This window comes from Bubalus kerabau, chromosome 11, assembly GCF_029407905.1.
Source record: "Bubalus kerabau isolate K-KA32 ecotype Philippines breed swamp buffalo chromosome 11, PCC_UOA_SB_1v2, whole genome shotgun sequence".
Taxonomy (NCBI): domain Eukaryota; kingdom Metazoa; phylum Chordata; class Mammalia; order Artiodactyla; family Bovidae; genus Bubalus; species Bubalus kerabau.
In genome coordinates this window covers 5717885-5735358 of record NC_073634.1, presented here as the reverse complement: position 1 = coordinate 5735358, position 17474 = coordinate 5717885, and the positions used below count along the sequence as shown (strand labels likewise).

The following is a 17474-nucleotide window of genomic DNA, read 5'->3' as shown; positions in this document are numbered from 1 at the left end:
ACGTCCTTCCCACGAGCTGTAGGTCTCTCCTGCAGGTGGGGTGACGGTGGGGCCCTCCCGACCGACCCACGCGCCAGGGCTTGGCCTTCAGTTTCTTTGGAACTGAGGAAGCAGATGGCTGTTTTGTGTTTTTGAGCTCCAGGGGAGACTGGATAGACACCTATGTTGGGGGCACAAGGGTGGGCTCATGAACTGGCCCGAACCGGGGGTGCAGGAGGGAGATCTCAGCCTTGAGGAGACCACACTTGTGGCTTTCGTGTGATTCTAGCTCAGGAATTGTTTGAGGCTCTGAGGAAGGCAAGAAGATGTGAAAGATGGTATACCACCTCCAGCCCCCGACTCAGGGCCAGCCTCAGAGCAACATGTGTGAGGTCTGACTAGCGTTGTAGCTTTTGCTTTGGTTCTTGCCTTGTGTTCTAGAAACACGCCAGTTCCCTTCTCCAGGGGATCTTCCCAACCCAAGTCTCCCACATTGCAGGCAGATTCTTTCCAGCTGAGCCCCCAGGGCAGCCTTCCTGTCGTGAGTAGGGCCCAACGTTGCTCTGGGCCCTGGAGTCCCAGCTGTGTCCCAGGACGAGGGGGCCACCTGGCCACATGATGGGGGAGGGCAGTGGCCTTACCCTCCAGGAGCCATCTCTCCCCACGGATGCCCTGGCCTTCTGTTTCCTCCAACCTGAGGCCCACAAAGTGGATGAGTCCTGGAGGCTCAAAGAGGTGCCTCCCGCCATTCTGGGTCTCGTCCCAGAGGCTGGCCTTGCCTATGGTGGTGTCAGTCGCCCAGATACAAGGTGCCTCTCTGTTACAAATGCTCTTTATTTCAGTGGAAAATTACAGCTCTGCCCTGCTTGTTGGAAGTGGTTTCTGAACAGAATGGCCAGACTATTCCAAGTCCCCAGAAACAAGGAACCGGTAGGAAGCTGAAGGGTGGGGCTGTTGGTGGGCCAGGAGCCCAGCCTGGCAGATGAGGGGGATTAGTTCTGTGGGGCGGGAAGTGCTGGAAGAATATCCCGCAGGTGCGTCACGTGTCCCTGGAGGTGTTTCAGCCTGAGGGCCGTTGTAGGTTCCAGGCTCTGCTGGGGAGTGGTGAGGTTGGAAGAGCTGGTGCTGCTGGTGTTTGGCGCATTGATGATGCTGGCGTATATTTGAATGGGGGCATTCAGCCGAAGTTCCGGTTTGATCCAGCTCATGGCCAAATAGTTCTGGAGAGAACGGGCGACAGTCAGCCGGGAGTAGCAGCCCCACACTCTCACATCATCCAAGAGGCACGGCGCCTTCGCCCCTGCCCCTAGGCTTGTCACTCACTGGAGCCGAATAGATAAAGTTGAACAGCAGAAGCCCTATGAGCAGTATGATGGCAGTGGCTATGATTCTGAAGCGATAGCGTCTCCAGAATACACGGATGAATTTCCCAATGGGTGACCGGAACCACATGAACAGGGTGTGGGTGCGTCTGTCCGGGAGCAGGGTTGGCAGAGAAGGGAAGAGGGCAGAGGGAACCTTCAGGTCAAGTAACCCAGAGCAAAAGGGCTTTCAGTTTAAAAAAAAGCAGCTCTGCTTCTGCCCACCCCTCTCTCCCTGCAGCTGCACTCCCCTGATTATAACTGAGCATTGAGTTGGAGTTGGGGGTGGGTTAAGTACCCCTCTTTACTTCTCAGCCCCTTCCCCAGCACCACCCCACACGAACTGCCAGGCCCAGCAGCTCAGCTTTTTGCACCAGGAAGAGAGCCTCAGTGCCTTTACCCTGCGGGACCCTTACAAGGGAGGATGGAGTGTAGGGTATTGGTTGGGTTCTGACTGGCCTCGTCCTGCTGCCTTGATTAAGGCTTCCTTTTCTGTCAGTATCTCCAGGGTCATCTTCACTTTACCCTAGAAACACCATGGGTTGTGGGGGCACTGAGTTCAGACAGCAGGAACAAGAACCTGCCTCTTCCAGGGTTCAGAAGGGAAAAGGGGTTCAGCTCAGGCCCCCAGAAGTCTGTTAGAGCCAGCTTATGTGGCACGGCGGGCTTCCCAGTGGCTCAGAGGAAAGGAATTCACCCACCAAGGCAGGAGACTTGGGTTCAACCCCTGGGTCAGGAAGATCCTCTGAAGAAGGAAATGGCAACCCACTCCAGTGTTCTTGCTGGGAAATCCCACGGACAGAGGAGCTTGGTGGGCTACAGTCCATGGGGTCGCAAACAGTTGGACAGGACTTAGCAACCAACCAGTGTGGCTCAGCAGTCAGCCCTGTAACCCAGGCAACAGGCGCCTGCCCCAGTTCCTACCGACAAGCGCCATTTGCCACCATCGAGAACCTGGCAAGGCCACCAGCCAGCCACATTCTTCATCTTAAAGAGGGACGAGTGCTTGTGCTGGAGGAAGTGGGGCCACTTGGGGTCAGCCTCCAGCATCCTCACAGAGCACAGCCTGGCGTGCGGGGCCGGGAGGGGCATGTCCGACAAGTCCAGCTCCAGGACCCCTGAACCCAGAGAAAGGTCGTCAGCGGGAAGGCAGTTCCCTGCCCTGTGGCCGCGGGCCCCGCGCCGGGGTCTCACCTAGGAAGTCATCCGTGGAGATGATGTTGTTGTCCCAGACCTGGATGATGAGCCGGGCTGGGAACTTCGTCACCGTGGGGTCCAGGCTCCATATGTAGTCCTGGAGGGTGGCAGAGCGTGTATTACCGGCCTGGCTCTTCTTGAGAGTTCATGGCCACTGAGCCGCTCACCACCCAGCAGCGATGGGACGGCCATGGAGTAGGAGTGGCAGGAGGCCACATTCCAAGTGTCTCTGTGCAACTCGCAGGCTCTGGGGGGAGGGAAGGAGCGTGTCTCACCCCCACCCCACCTCGGGCCTGTTGGCTGTGTGCTCGGTCACTTAGTCGCATCCGACTCTGCAACCCCGTGCACTTAGCCTGCCAGGCTCCTCTGTCCATGGGATTCTCCAGGCAAGAGTACTGGAGTGGGTTGCCATTTCCTCCTCCAGGGGATCTTCCCCACCCCAGGGATCGAACCTGTGTCTCCTGCATCAGCAGGTGGATTCTTTACCACTGTGCCACCTGTGAAGCCTGGGCATGTTACCTTCTCGCTCAGGACACACACGTGCTCTGCTGCCAGGAAGTCCAAGGTGAAGATGAACCGCCAGTTGAAGATGCCCTCCCCCGTCAGGGAGCGGTAGTGGACATCCGTCTTCTGCATGTCCTTCTCCAGCCCGAAGAGCCACCTGGGGCCAGAGTCTTCTCACCTGGGGTTCTTGGTTGATTGTCCCCACTCCCTGAGCTGGAGCCCCGGTGGGGAGGGCTGCCCAGCACACCCCGAGATCAGGAGCATCCCCACTCCCTGAGCTGGAGCCCCGGGGGAAAGGCCGCCCAGCACACCCCGAGATCAGGAGCATCCCCACTCCCTGAGCTGGAGCCCCTAGGGGGAAGGCTGCCCAGCACACCCTGAGATCAGGAACATCCCCACTCCCTGAGCTGGAGCCCTGGGGGGAGGGCTGCCCGGCATGCCCCGAGACCAGGAGCACCCCCAGGAATGACAGAACTTGGCACACCGGAGGGCACCCTGTGCCCCCTCACCCTTTGACATAGATGTCGTTTATCCTGTCGTAACTTAAACTCTTCTCCTTCGGGTCCACAAGGGTGGTTTTCCAGATAACGCAGCGGAGCTCATACCTGCAGCCACCATTGTCTGAAGCTTTGTGGAGGAATAGCTCCCCAACCGCAGCCTCAGCAAAGGAACAGGCCTGGGAGGGGGGCGGGGGGCTGTGCTCCATTTCCACGCAAGTCAGGCTGGGCTTGGGGGTGCTGCATGAAGCAGCAGCGCCCTAGAGTCCCAGCAGAGGGAAAGTGTCCCAGTAACTCGGGGTTGGAGCCTGCTGGTGCCCCGCACACTGGCTGGGCCGCCCTGCTTGGCATCACTCACCTTTTAGGTTTCCTGGGCCCAATGTTGACTGGGGGGCCGGGAGGCCCAAGCTTCTTGGGGAAGATGTCCACCCACATTTGCACCTTTCCCTAGAGTGGACAAGGATAAGCTGGGCTTGGCCAACCCCCCCGCCCCGCTACTCCCCACTCTCCGCATGCTGGCCTGGTGGGGGTACCCATCCCAGGGTCTAGGCCTGCTGAGGCTGTGTTTCTAGCACTAAGCATTGGGGGATCTGGGAGGTCGATGGACTTCAGATAGGAAGTCAGCACACCACGCGCCAGCTTCCACTTTCTTTTTTGGCGAGGAGAACACGCTTGTGGCGTGTGGCGGCTGTGAGGCTGGGGGCTGTGGTGCCGGGGCATCACATGTACTGGGGTCTGCAGGGGGTGCCATTTAACAGGCCCTGCCTGACAGCCTCTCTCACGGGGCTACGAATGGGATGGGGGCTGTGTTGATTAACCACCTAGTGGCCCTGAAAAAGGGTAAGCTTGGTGATCTCCAGGTCATTTCATGTTGTGGAACCACATCCTAAGGATACCAAGCACAGAGGTCTAGGCAAGAAGGGATAGAACCAGTGAGGAAAGGGGAGAGAAGAAAGCAAGAAGGAGTCACCAATACTTCGGCCACCTGCTGTGAAGCGCCGACTCATTGGAAAATAACCTAATGCTGGGAAAGATTGAGGGCAGGAGAAGGGAGCAACAGAGGGTGAGATGATTATACAGCATCACTGACTCGATGGATGTGAGTTTGAGCAAACTCCGGAAGATGGTGAAAGACAGGGAAGCTTGGCGTGCTGCACTCCATGGGGTCACAGAGTCGGACACGACTTGGCAACTGGACAAGAGCAACAAAAAGAGCTACCAACGGTGAGTCCTTCAAACCACGTGACCTAGTTTTATTCTGAAACCGGCCCCACTGAAGGAGAAGACAAGTTCAGTGAGGGTGGTTTTAAAAAGTGCTCAGCGGAGAACTTTGTTACGTAGGACGTGCTGTCAGGTCGAGAGATGGGGAGAATGCCCTGAGCCATTCTGGTGGCTGGAGGATGGGGGACCACTGGGGTGCCTGTGGGGATTTTTATTCTTTTTGTTTGGGGTTCCTTGCTGCGTAGAAAACAGAGCCTGCATTTCACAGCCAAGTCAGGGTTATGAAGTCTGACCCTGGCGGGTGGGGCCCCCAAATGCTTCCACAGCAGACACGGGGCCTCAGTTTTTCATCGGCAACTTTTCCAGCTCTGACTGTCTCCACTCTGCGTGACATCGCTGCAGCTTCTTATTAACACACCCAGAGCAGATTTGCCATCTTTGCAGTCGCACCTGTGCATGCCTGGCCTTTCCTGCCCCTCTCATCCTAGATGGTGGGGCTTCCCCGCCTCCCGCTCTGGCCCCTCAAGTCTCATACCTGGTCGATGCCCGGCTGGCTGTCACTGTACAGAGTGCGGGTCTCCACATGCTCGGGTACCAGCCCCTGGGTGTGCAGGAGGTACAGAGCCAGGCGCTCTTTCTTAGATCCCAAGAAGCGCGCTCTAGGGGGCTTGAGTTCTGTATCGGAGAGGGGATGGGGAGGAGGTATCAGGAAGTCAGGGGCCTTCCCATCCCCCACGTGGGCCCCGCCTTCACCCTCAGCCTGGGAGGTGGACTTGGTTATCCATTATAGGAGGATATGGGACAGGGTGGCGCTGGTGGTAAAGAACCCTCTTGCCAATGCAGGTTAGAGAGTTGTGGGTTCAATCCCTGGGTTGGGAAGATCCCCTGGAACGGGAAATGGCAACCAACTCCATCCCCAGAGAACCCCATGGACAGAGGTGCCTGGCGGGCCGCAGTCCATAGTTCACACAGAGTCGGACATGACTGAAGCAACTTGGCATGTGTGCAGGGGACAGGCTGGGGGGCAATGCCCTCTGGCAATGCCTCCATCCTGAGCCCCACTGGAGGCAGAGGCCTGGCCCTGCGCTTGCTGGCAGGTATGTATGCTTCTCACCAAAGCTTTGCAGTTCGAATTTTTTCCCGTTGTAATAAACAGAGTCACCCTCAGGGCTGAAGAGAGGCGGCGGTAGTCCCTTTCGCTTGGCGTGGTGCTCCAAGAGCAAGCTTGGGGGCATCTGATCCCGCCACCTGAAGGGCCCTGACCTGTGGGGAGACCCGAGTCCTGGAGAAGCCCCTGTTTCCCGCTGCAGGCTGTCCGGTGCTGGCAGCAGGCCTGCAGATGGGTTTGGGCCCCGGCTCCCCGGCTCGGGATGCAGATGTCTTCAAGGGGAGCTGTGGGTTCCCTCCTCCACCCTCACCTGCTCCCTTGCCCACCACCCGCCCCCGCCCCGCCCCACCCCAGCTCAGGTCCTCACTGGCAATAGGATTTGGAGAGCCCACAACGAGCTCCAAAGCCAGACAGGAGTCGGTCTTCAAGGTCAATGACTGTGGTTCCAATCATATCATCAGGTGAGAATAGGTCAAAGTCATATAGCTGGATCTCTAGGTCTTTCTCCAGGGGGATGGTGCAGCTCAGTTCAAACATCCTGGGGGGAGGGTGTTGGAGACAGAGACTGAGGACCGTGTTATTCACCTGCCTCCGTTTCTCCAGCATCCTGGCCCCACGTGCCTGTGCGCCACTCTGTTTGGTCCCGGTGGATATAGAGAGCAGAACCTGGCATGTCTGTCCTCTGCCAATAACCAGCCCTCAGTCCTGGTGGGAGCAGTTTTTTTTTGTTTTTTGTTTTTTTTTGGGGGGGCTGCTCTGGGTCTTAGTTGTGGCACGCAGGATCTTTGGTTGTGGCGTGAGAACTCTTAGTTGCAGCATGTGGGATCTGGTTCCCTGAGCAGGGTCAAACCTAGGCCCCCTGCATTGGGAGTGCAGAGGCTTAGCCACCGGACCACCAGGGAAATCCTGGGAGTAACTTTTGATAGGCCTGGGGTACAGGACTCTGAGCTCCCTTCCAGGGCAGCGTGTTAGAGAGGGAGGGGAGAGCTGGGCTGCCCGTTGGTGCGGGTGCTTTGTCCATCCGTTGAACACGATGCTAGGAACGCAGGAGCTAGAAGAATTCTCTGCCTCCAGGACTGCTCCTGACCCGCGGGGGAGAAGAGTAGGGGTGTGGGACCCGGCGCACTGGGCGGCTCACACGCCAAAGATGGGGTCCAGAGTGTTGGGCTGGTACTTGTCCCGGTTGCCAAGCATCGTCTGTCCCAGTTTCAGGATCACGTAAGGGTCACACTGGGGTTGAGAGAGAAGGGAGGGGAGGACAGGAAATAGGAATCAGCCCGGGTTGGTGAGGGAACGCAGGAGTGGGTCAGAGAGGAGCCCCTTGTGCAGACGGAGCCTTTGGGAAGTCGGCAGTCTGGGCGTCAGCCTGAGGGAGCTCCGGGATGCTGCGGTGCAGAGTGAGGTGTAGGGGTGGGCAGGGCGGGGAGGCCGAGTGCCGCGGCTCGGGGGTGCTGGTTACCAGGCCATTGAAGTCTTGGGGCTGCAGGTGGAAGGCTCGCACAATGTACACCCGCACCAGGCACTGCTGGGGGAAGTCCTCTTTCTTAGGCCAAAGCGGGAACTGGCGAGGGGGCTTGGGAGCTTCCGGGTTCTCAGGAAAGGGGTAGACGCGGAACTGGCCCTGTGCGTGTGTCAGGGAGGGAAGGTCTTGGCCTCCAGCCTGGCAGCAGCGGCCTGGCTGTGTAACTCCCTCCAGGAGGGGCCCCGGGTCCCAGGTCAGAAGAGTGGGCTGTGTTGAGGATGGCAGGACCTGAAACCCACAAGGACCGGTGGGGGCAAGTGCTGCAGAGATGCTCAGCGAAGACCACGATGTTCAGGAGGGGTGATCAGGAAGGGCATTCAAAGGGGTGTTAACGCAGGAACTGAGCTCCCGGTTTCTGCTGAAGGGGGCTCTCTTTCCACCCCCATCCACCCCTCCAGGTCCGCACTACTTTTCAAAAGCTTGAGCCTGAGCGGGAATTGAAAAGCCCTAGCCCTTCCTGCATCAGGGGAGGCAACCCTGAGTCCCTGCAGAGGTCAGTCTCTGCCCCCCACTCCCAAGACTGTCAAGCCCTCCATGCCCGTCCTCAAAATGAACATATAGAACCAGGGCTCCTATCAGTCTTCCCCCAGACAGAAGGGGCCCAGGGTGATGGCTGCAGCCACGCAGGGCTGGACACACACCTTGAACTCCCCTACCACAGGGCTGTCCAGCCTGGGCCATTCCTGGTAGAGTTTGAAGGTCTGGCAGAAGTCCTGCAGGCCTTGGAAGGCTGGCACAGCCTCCAGCTCGCAGTCATACACCTGTGGGAGGGCACGGAGGACCCCGCTGGTGGGGGCAGCCGGTCAGGGCCCGGCCACAGGGGAGCATTCCTAGGATGGGGCGGGCGGAGGGACCCCTGGGGTCAGCACGGCTGCCATTGGGAGCACTGGTTCCTGAAAGAGTGTGGCCACGGGTCTTGTGGCCCAGAGTCTTGTGAAAATGGTGTGGGAACACCGCCTGCCGCCCCTCTCCCCGTCTCCACCAGTGTGGCCGTTCCCTGAGGCCTCGGTACCCATGTGCTGGCCTCCCCCCAGACTTGCCCCATCCCTCAGTGGTCCTCGCTCTCAGGGGCCTGCGAACCTTCAGGGTATGATAGTCTTTGTACTTGTACTTCAAGGTCTGGGGAGCGTCTCCGGTGGCCCAGAACAGCTTGCTCCACCAGTCTACTTCCTGGTCATATTCGTCCTGGCAGGGAGAGGGGGCATTTTGGCCCCTGGGGAAGGGGCACAGTGGCTTCCTCTGCCCCCACCCTTCCCCTGAGCTGCCCAGGGTTGTTCCTTATTCCCTGAGGCTGAGCCTCCATCACCTCAGCTTTGCTGGACTTGAACCAGAACTTCTCATAGAGGTAACCTAGGAGCTGAAAAATGACTGCACATGAGCGAGGCGAGGCCCAGCTGCCCATCGCCTCCCACTTCCCAGGGGAGAACGGGCTCGAGGTCATGGCTCCCTTCCTATTCACAGAGGCCTCTTAATTCAGGGGTCCTCAGACATAGGATGGGGGCCAAGAAGGAGGGGAAGGTTTGTTCTAGGTTCTCGTTGCCCGCAGCCCAGATTGAACTCCGGAAGGCTCAGAAGTTCAGAGCCTTAAGCCCCACCCCAGGCTCCTGGATCCGAATCTGCATTTGTTCAGGATGTCCCAAGGATTCCTGTGCATTGAAAGTTAACAGATGCTGCTCCAGGGCAGCAGTTCTGAAGTTCAGAAACACTGGAATCACTTGGGTGGGGTGAGGTATGAAAGCGTTGTCACTCAGTCGTGTCTGACTCTTTGTGACCCCATGGACTGTAGCCCGCCAGGCTCCTCTGGCCATGGAATTCTCCAGGCAAGAATTCTGGAGTGAGTAAGCCATTCCAGGGGATCTTCTCCAGGGGATCTTCCCCACCCAGGGATCGAACCCAGATCTCCCACATGGCAGGATTTTTTTTTACCATCTGAACCACCAGAAAAGCCGTTGGGAAAAAAAAAAAAGATTTATGCCACCTGGGTCCTACCCCCAGCAATTGGTCAATAGCCTGGCCATCAGGGCTTTTTAAAATTCTTGAGCAATTCTAATATGCAGCCCAGGTTGAGAATTGCTGCTCTTGAGTTTCCGTGAACAAGCAGGCCTCACCCTGGAGGCACAGACATCAGAGCTCTGTTTACCCGCCTCAGGCACAAGGGCCATTTCCTGAAACGGCCCAGGGCCTCCGGCCCTTCACTCACCTCCTGGTACTTTTTCACCGACAGTGCTGAGTGGAGAAAGCGCAGTTGTGAGTCTCGGGAGAGGGGAGGAAGGGGAGGAGGGGCACCCCTGTGGGTGAGGCCGGGGGAGGGGCAGGGAGAGAGGGTCGTACTTGGGGGTCGCGGGGGCACGTAGTCCTCGGCCCAGGGGTCACAGAAGTAGGGCTGCAGAGAGTGAACGTTGGCCTGACCCACCACGGTCTCCTGGCCGAAGTCCTGATTGTCCACCACCTTCAGCACCAGGGGCAGTGCAAAGGTCTCCTCCGTAGGCATGTACTGCAGCCCCCGGACAGGCCAGGGTGTGAGGCTTCCGCACGACGGGCACTGTCCCAGCCCTCGCCCACAGCGTCCTTACCAGCGTGAGGAGGAGGGCTGACTGGGCGAAGTTGGGATTGGTCTGGAAGTCCCTGATGGGCTCAGTCTGCAGGGACTCCTCCCAGCATTCCACCAGGAGCCTGGGCGAGCGCACCTGCTTCATGTTGCGAAGGCCCCAGACCAGCATCTGGCGGGATGGACAGCGGGTGAGGATGGGGACAGGCGGCGCCTCTGCGTCGGGGGCCCGGCCTGGCTAGGGGGCTGCAGGGCCAGGGCACAAGGCTGGGTGCTGGAGAGTCTGGCGGCACACTCAGGCCCCCTCTCCTGTGAGAAGGAGCGCTTCTGCTCCAGGCCCAGGCACTGTCCCTCTCCTCCTTGCTCCCTTGCTGCCTGTCTGGCCTCTAATCATTTCTCTGGGGGCTGAGTTCCTGATGCTGATGCTGGCTGCCTCCCAGGCCTACAGCAGCTGATGTGGTCCCCGGGCTCCTAGGCGTGGCTGTGCCCTCTAGCTCATGGGTGACTTGGGTCCCACAGAGCTCCATGGCCAGTCAGCGGAACAGTGCCCTGAGACCTCGCTCTCAGTGGACCCACACTGGGCACCCCACGAGCGGTCCACACCCTCCTCACAGAGCTGCCTCGGGGCAGACTGGGAACCAGCCACCTGGCCTGACCCGGGCTGTGGTGCTGGGAAGACCTGACCATTGTCCACTCTTGGCCAGGTCTGCGGCAGGCATGTGGGTTCTAACATGGGGCCTTCCATGCTACTCTCAGAAGAGGTGAGAAATGTCCTGGCACTTGGAGTCTGGCAGGACCGGGCCTCAACTCTGCTGCTGCCACTGAGCCCCTGTGTTGCTGTGTGTGGCTGTGTTATTTCTCAGAGACTGAATTTCCTTCTTTGGATGGTGATAGTCCCTAATTTTTGCTCAGGGGCCACGTGAGGCTCACACACAGTAGGTAATGAATGCTAAAGCCCTTTGTCTACAACCTGCTGAGTGCCAAGCCACTCAGTCATATCCGACTCTTTGCGACCCCCTGGACTGTAGCCCACCAGGCTCCTCTGTCCATGAGATTCTCCAGGCAAGAATACTGGCATGGGTTGCCATTTCCTTCTCCAGAGGATCTTCCCCACCCAGGGATCGAACCCGTGTCTCTTACGTCTCCTGTATTAGCAGGCAGGTTCTTTACCACTAGCACTACCTCATGATATTTTGCTGCTGCAGAGATTTGCATTAAAATGCTGCAAAATATTCTATCAGAGCTTCTGCCCTTCACGTCTCTCCTGTCTCCCTGTGTCTCTCACAGGGTATCTTCTTGGGGTCCAAGCTTTTGATCAGGTAGGCAGAAGGCACAAGAGGGTCAGCAGAGAGTACTCCCTGATGCTCAACTGCTCTGGGGACAGCTTGTGCCCTGCCCGCCCGCCTGCCCCGCTCCACACTTTGTCACCTCAATAGCCATTTTCCGGAGCGTGGGCTGGATGCTCTTGGGGAGGATGTAGATGCCATTCTTCCAGGGCACACTTAACATGGGCAGCTGCTGTCTGAGGCTCTGAAGGGATGAGGCAGGGGAGTAGGGAGCATGAGGCCCCATTGGTCTGGTCCTATTGTGCCCCTCACCCACTCAAGCAGGACCCTGAGAGCACTCAGCTGAGGCGGCCCTGGAGCCCTTTGGGCAGAAGCTAGTGGCGGAGTCATGGAGAGGCTGGGCAGGTCGGCACCACCCAGCCCAGTGGTGTCTGAGCCAGGGCCCCCCAGGGCTTTCTTGAGGGACTGGGCTTGGGAGCTGCTGGTTGTGGGAACCCATGGCAGAGGAGCGGGGCTGGGTGGGGGCACTGAGCACCCCACCTCCCAGCTGGGCCCCCTCTCCTAGCACCTCAGTCTCAAGGATCAGCTCACAGGACGCCAAGATTTCACCCTCCTCGTCCTCCAGCCCTTTTACAAGGGGGTGCCACCTCATAGGGGGCAGGATCCGGTCTTGGGCGTCCAGCCAGACCACCGGGTGCCATATGCTCCGTCCCCACAGTGTCTCATTGCCCTGCAGAGAAGGGGGAAGTCACAGAACCTGGGGGCCAGGCTGGCAGCATTCCAGCTCCTCCCAGGATTCTGACGACACCAGGGTCAGGGCTGACATTTATGTTCTCAGCATGTGCTCTGCGAATCAGCCTCACTGAGCACTTTCTGAATATTCTCCTCTACAAGAATGACTCCTCACAGGAATTCCCTGGTGGTCCAGTGGTTAGGACTGCTCACTTCCACTGCAGGGGGCACGAATTCAATCCCTGGCCAGACAGCTAAGGTCCCTTCCTGCGCGTGCATGCATACGTGCTGTTGCTCAGTCGTGTCCGACTCGTTTTCAACCCCATGGACTGCAGCCCGCCAGGCTCCTCTGTCCATGGGATTCTCCAGGCAAGAAGACTGGAGTGCCTTGCCATGCCTTCCTCCTCCAGGGGATCTTCCCAACCCAGGGATCGAACCAGTATCTCTTATGTCTCCTGCACTGGCAGGCGGGTTCTTTACCACTAGCAACACCTGGGAAGCCCCAGTCATGCTGCACAACAAACAACGAAGCAAATAAAAGAAGATGAATAAAATAGTCTCCTCGGAGCTCTGCCCAGCCCAGCCTGCCTCACCTGGGGGTCCCGCTGCCACAGTTCCAACACCACACAAGGCGGGCTCTCTCTGGTGTCCTGAGGGTTCTCGTACAAAAGGAGGTGCTGAAAGATGAGCGTCTGGGCCCATGTGGGGGCTGCAGAGCTCTTCAGGGTTTGGGTGCACTGGCTGTGGTTCAAGAAGACCAGCCTGATGAAGGGCCCTGGGGGCGGAAGTTGAGGAGGTGGTGCCTTGGAGCTACTGAGTGAAGCCCGCCTCTCTTCGAGCCGCTAGCACCAGCGGACCCAGTGCCCAGGGAGGCTCGGGCCCGCCAGCCGCAGCCATTCCAGCTCCCCCAGAAGGCCACCTCAGCGTTAGGCGCAGAGCCAGAGGCCACCTTAAACTGTCATGGCTGGGGTCCAGGCGTCACAGACTCAGAGCGCCCCATGGCTTCTCTGGAGGGGTTCTGGGGGCCAGGCTACATGTACATGGCTGCTCCTCCTCATTATCAGCAAGTGGCCTTGGCATCAGGGGACATCACAAGGCCCTTTGGAAGAGGCTGGTGGTGGTTTAGCTGCTCAGTGGTGTCTGACTTTCTGCGATCCCATGGACTATGTAGCCTGCCGGGCTCCTCTGTCCATGGGATTCTCTAGGCAGGAAACTGGAGTGGGTAGCCATTTCCTCCTCCAGGAGATCTTCCCCACCCGGGGATCAAACCTGCGTCTCTTGAATCTCCTGCACTGCAGGCAATTTTTTTTTTTACTGCTAAGCCACCAGGGAAGCCCTCTCGATGTTCCCAATGGACACAGCTCCCAGCAGACACCCACTGCCCCGGCTAGACCCCATCCAGCACTCTGACCCCTGACAAAGAGGGCCACTGCCAGCCCAGGGCACCTGAAATCTCCATGTGGGGCCGGAAATTGCCAAACCTCATGCCCACCTGTCATCTGTCCCACGCAAGGGACAAGTGGGGCCCAAGCCTGTCGCCCTCTCTCTAGCCTGCATGTCTCCTCCACCCCGGCCCTCTTCACGGCCCAGCTCAGTGGTCTCCTCTGGGTGGAGCCTCCCCTTCCTGACCTCACGGTGATGGGGACATGCCGACAGACCGTGCCCATCCTGTGTCCACTGTTTCCGTGTCTTTTCCGCAAACCAGGCTCATGAGCTGCTGGGGGCAGGGGTCTGCATGGTTGTCACCCCTCCCTCGCCATCCTTTGTACTGCTGAGTGGTCAAATGGGGGGTCCCTGAGAGGCTGGCGGAGAAGGGGTGCCCTTGCCTACCCTGGAATGTCTGGACGTGGCTGGACATCAGGTTCCGGGCCTGGTAGATGTAGCAGAAGAGCTGGTAGTAGTGGGGCTCTGGGAGAGAGAGGAACCATGTCTGCCACCTGCCTTCAGGCCCCCCACCCAGGCCCCCTGCTCCCTGCCCTCAGGCACTGGGGGCATCTGGGGCCACCCAGGCAGACTCGCTGCACGCTCACGGTTGAAGATGCAGTAGATGAAAGGCAGGCTGGGCATCTGGGTGATCCCCGGGGGCGCCCTCCAAGAACTCATGATTCTGTCCAGCCTCCGTGTGGACGACACCATGTCCACCCTCCTCGCCTGCTCTTTCATATCTGTGCTCTGTGCCCAGGACAGACTCCCTGAGGCTCTTGGGTGCCTTTCTTGTCACCTCCAGCCCAGGCCCAGGTCACCCTTCTCCCCAGCCAAAGCCCAAGCATGTCCCCTCCACCACCCCACGGCGGTCACTGCATCTGACCACATGGGGCATCTCTGGCTGCCTGCCCCACCAGGTGTGCCCTGGCTCCGGAGGCAGGGTTGCAAGGGGGAGACCCCTAGACCACTGGGGCTTTACCAAGGATCCCTCCAGGAGGAATATGGGTGCAATGCCCTTGACCTTGTTGGGGGCCAGCCTGCGGTGCCAGCAGCGGCGGCGGAAGCGGCTCTGGGGCTCAGGGTTCAGGTGGAACTTGGAGCCGAAGACGCCGTACTCCCAGCCTGCCTCGTCCTCAGCCAGGCCGGGGTGGTGCTGCAGGAAGAGCAGAGGCGCCCTCTCACCCCGTGTGGGTGTGGGAGTGGGTGGGCCCCCTCTGTGGGCCCCCCTCCCGCCCCGTGGTCCCACCAGTCGCTGCCGGGCAGCCCCTCACCAGCTGCAGGAAGGAGAGAGTCTCCTGTTCGTGGCTCAGCCGCCCGTGGTCCCGGTAGCGCACTCGCGCCCAGCGCCGGCGCCGGCGTGAGTAGTAGGTCTTCTCCACCGAGTTCCAGACCTGGGGCAGCCCCGAGGGCGGGATGCCCACACCATACTCCCAGCCTGCGGGGCCAGGACATGGCCCGTGGGTGCCCAGGGGCCACGGGCTTGGATGGGCCTGAGACACAGGCCCCGGGAAGGGCAGGCCAAGGGGGCAGTGCGGTCCCTCATATCCAGGTCTGTCTGGCCACAAGGAAAGGTGTGGTCACCCAGCATCACCCGGTGGCCTGAGCCCAGCAGCCCATCTGACAGATGGAGAAGGTGAGCTCACAGATGTCCGGGGACCCGCACACATCACCCAGTTCATAAGTAGCAGAGCCTGCACCCTGAGCCCCGTCTCCTGACTCCTAGCCCATTCATTACCCCTTCCCTGGGGCCACTAGGGTGAACCAAGCTCTGGACTTGACCTCAGTTCATGTGCCTAGGAGGCATTCAGCACGTGGGCCTCCCAGATGAAGGTAGTGGTAAAGAACTCGCCTGCCAATGCAGGTTAGACAGAAGACACTCGAGTTCAATCCCTGTGCTGGGAAGATCCCCTGGAGGCATGGCAACCCACTCTAGGATTCTTGCCTAGAGAATCCCCATGGACAGAGGAGCCTGGCAGTCTATGGGGCTGCAAAGCGTCAGACACGACTGAAGTGACTTAGCATGCATGCACACACCTGTCTTAAAGCTGGGGCCCATGTCTGTGGCAAGTAGGGTGGCCCCACTCTCTGAAGGCTGGGGACCCCAGGGACATAGGCCCACTCCACCCGAGAGCTTGGCGGTTTTCAGCTCCAGGCCCTTCCGCCCTCAGCCAGCGTCCAGAGGACTGACCCTCGTTGTCCACTGCATGGTTCAGCTCCACAGCCCAGGTTTGCTTCACGTGCCAGCCTTGGGGGCACTTCACAATCTCCCGGGCCTCCACGGGCTCTCCATTCTGTGGGTGGACAGACAGGGCGGGCCTACTGCAGCCGTCGTGGGCTCCCACCCCCGGAGCAGACGGTGCCTCTTACGTCTAGTGCCATCCGAGTGTTCACTTAATGTGCTTTCATGGGTTTGCCCTTCTGAACTGTACATGCACTTTTGAAAGGAAACTTTATATAAGCACTATCAGTTCTATATCAACTTTATATAACCACTCAACATAAGTAGGAAATAACCATACATGTGACTATGAAAGTAAAATAGCGTGACTGAATCTCAGGTGGATGCTGCTGCCTGCCCACACCCAAGCCAGCTCTGCCCTTGTGCAGAGGAGACCAGCCTGCAAGACGTGAGTTAATCTCGCTGTCCAGTCAGGAGTATGTCAAGGCTGTATATTGTCACCCTGTTTATTTAACTTATATGCAGAGTACATCATGCAAGATACCAGGCTGGATAAAGCACAAGCTGGAATCAAGATTGCCGGGAGAAACAATCCCAGATATGCAGATGACACCATCCGTATGGCAGAAAGCAAAGAACTAAAGAGCCTCTTGATGAAAGTGAAACAAGAGAGTGAAAAAACTGGCTTAAAACTCAACATTCAGAAAACTAAGATCCAACAGATGGGGAGACAATGGGAACAGTGATAGACTTTATTTTGGGGGGCTCCAGATAACTGCAGCCATGAAATTAAAAGACACTTGCTCCCTGGAAGAAAAGTTATGACCAACCTAGAGAGCAGACTAAAAAGCATAGACATTACTTTGCCAAAAAAGGTCCGTCTAGTCAAGGCTGTGGTTTTTCCAGTGGTCATGTATGGATGTGAGAGTTGGACTATAAAGAAAGCTGAGCACTGAAGAATTGATGCTTTTGAACTGTGGTGTTGGAGAAGACTCTTGAGAATCCCTTGGAATACAAGGAGATCCAACCAGTCAATCCTAAAGGAGATCAGTCCTGATTATTCATTGGAAGGACTGATGCTGAAGCTGAAACTCCAATACTTTGGCCACCTGATGCCAAAGAACTGACTTCTTGGAAAAGACCCTGATGCTGGGAAAGATTGAAGGTGGAAGGAGAAGGGGACAACAGAGGATGAGATGGTTGGATGGCATCACCGACTCAATGGGCATGAGTTTGAGCAAGCTCTGGGAGTTGCTGATGGACAGGGAAGGCTGGCATGCTGTAGCCCGTGGGGTCACAAACAGTCGGACACAACTGAGCAGCTGAACTGAACTGACCAAGTCAGCAGCCACCAGCCTCCACGTGCGTGTGCTCAGTTGTGCAGCTGTGTCGGATTCTTTGCGACCCTATAGACCGTGACCCACCAGGCTCCTCTGTCCATGGGATTCTCCAGGCAAGAACTCTGGAGTGGGTTGCCATTTCCTTCTCCAAGGGATCATCTGAACCCAGGGATTGAACTTGTGTCTCCTGCATTGACAGGTGGATTCTTTACCACCGAGCCACCTGAGAAGCCCACCAGCCCCCTGGGGCTCCTTCTGTTTAAGTCCACTAAAATGAAACAAAATTTGGGAATTCCCTCGTGGTCCAATGGTTAAAACTCTGAGCTTCTACTGCCGGAGGCCCAGGTTTGATCCTTGGTCACAGAACTAAGATCCCACAAGCTGTGCAGTGTGGCCAAATAGAAAAGAAACAAAATTTAAAGTTCAGTTCCTCACTCCCACAAGGGCCACATTTCAGGCACTCAATAGCCACACGTGGATAGTGGTGATACAGAACATTTTTTATCATCACAGAAAGTTCTCTTGGACTCACAGACTTAGAAAATGAACTTATGGTTGCTAGGGGAGAAGGGATA

At 58.0% G+C, this 17474-nt stretch overlaps 1 protein-coding gene across 1 annotated transcript in view; it reads right to left on the bottom strand.

The window, feature by feature from the left end:
- Window positions 1–160: 160 nt before the first annotated feature.
- Window positions 161–17474, bottom strand: part of FER1L5 (fer-1 like family member 5) — a 54866-nt gene continuing 37552 nt past the window's right edge. The window contains exons 27-55 of the mRNA XM_055539266.1: window positions 15569–15671; window positions 14652–14815; window positions 14360–14533; window positions 13986–14127; window positions 13786–13863; window positions 12549–12730; window positions 11777–11953; window positions 11366–11455; window positions 9963–10109; window positions 9721–9883; window positions 9590–9615; window positions 8696–8746; window positions 8470–8574; window positions 8031–8150; window positions 7327–7488; window positions 7006–7097; window positions 6235–6405; window positions 5874–6022; window positions 5295–5434; window positions 3897–3985; window positions 3551–3646; window positions 3057–3198; window positions 2535–2634; window positions 2265–2458; window positions 1757–1866; window positions 1303–1450; window positions 1023–1199; window positions 621–753; window positions 161–288 (exon numbers count right to left, since the gene is read on the bottom strand). Of these exons, the coding sequence (XP_055395241.1) occupies window positions 161–288; window positions 621–753; window positions 1023–1199; window positions 1303–1450; window positions 1757–1866; window positions 2265–2458; window positions 2535–2634; window positions 3057–3198; window positions 3551–3646; window positions 3897–3985; window positions 5295–5434; window positions 5874–6022; window positions 6235–6405; window positions 7006–7097; window positions 7327–7488; window positions 8031–8150; window positions 8470–8574; window positions 8696–8746; window positions 9590–9615; window positions 9721–9883; window positions 9963–10109; window positions 11366–11455; window positions 11777–11953; window positions 12549–12730; window positions 13786–13863; window positions 13986–14127; window positions 14360–14533; window positions 14652–14815; window positions 15569–15671 (3753 nt within the window). The remainder of the gene's footprint in view (window positions 289–620; window positions 754–1022; window positions 1200–1302; window positions 1451–1756; window positions 1867–2264; window positions 2459–2534; window positions 2635–3056; window positions 3199–3550; window positions 3647–3896; window positions 3986–5294; window positions 5435–5873; window positions 6023–6234; window positions 6406–7005; window positions 7098–7326; window positions 7489–8030; window positions 8151–8469; window positions 8575–8695; window positions 8747–9589; window positions 9616–9720; window positions 9884–9962; window positions 10110–11365; window positions 11456–11776; window positions 11954–12548; window positions 12731–13785; window positions 13864–13985; window positions 14128–14359; window positions 14534–14651; window positions 14816–15568; window positions 15672–17474) is intronic.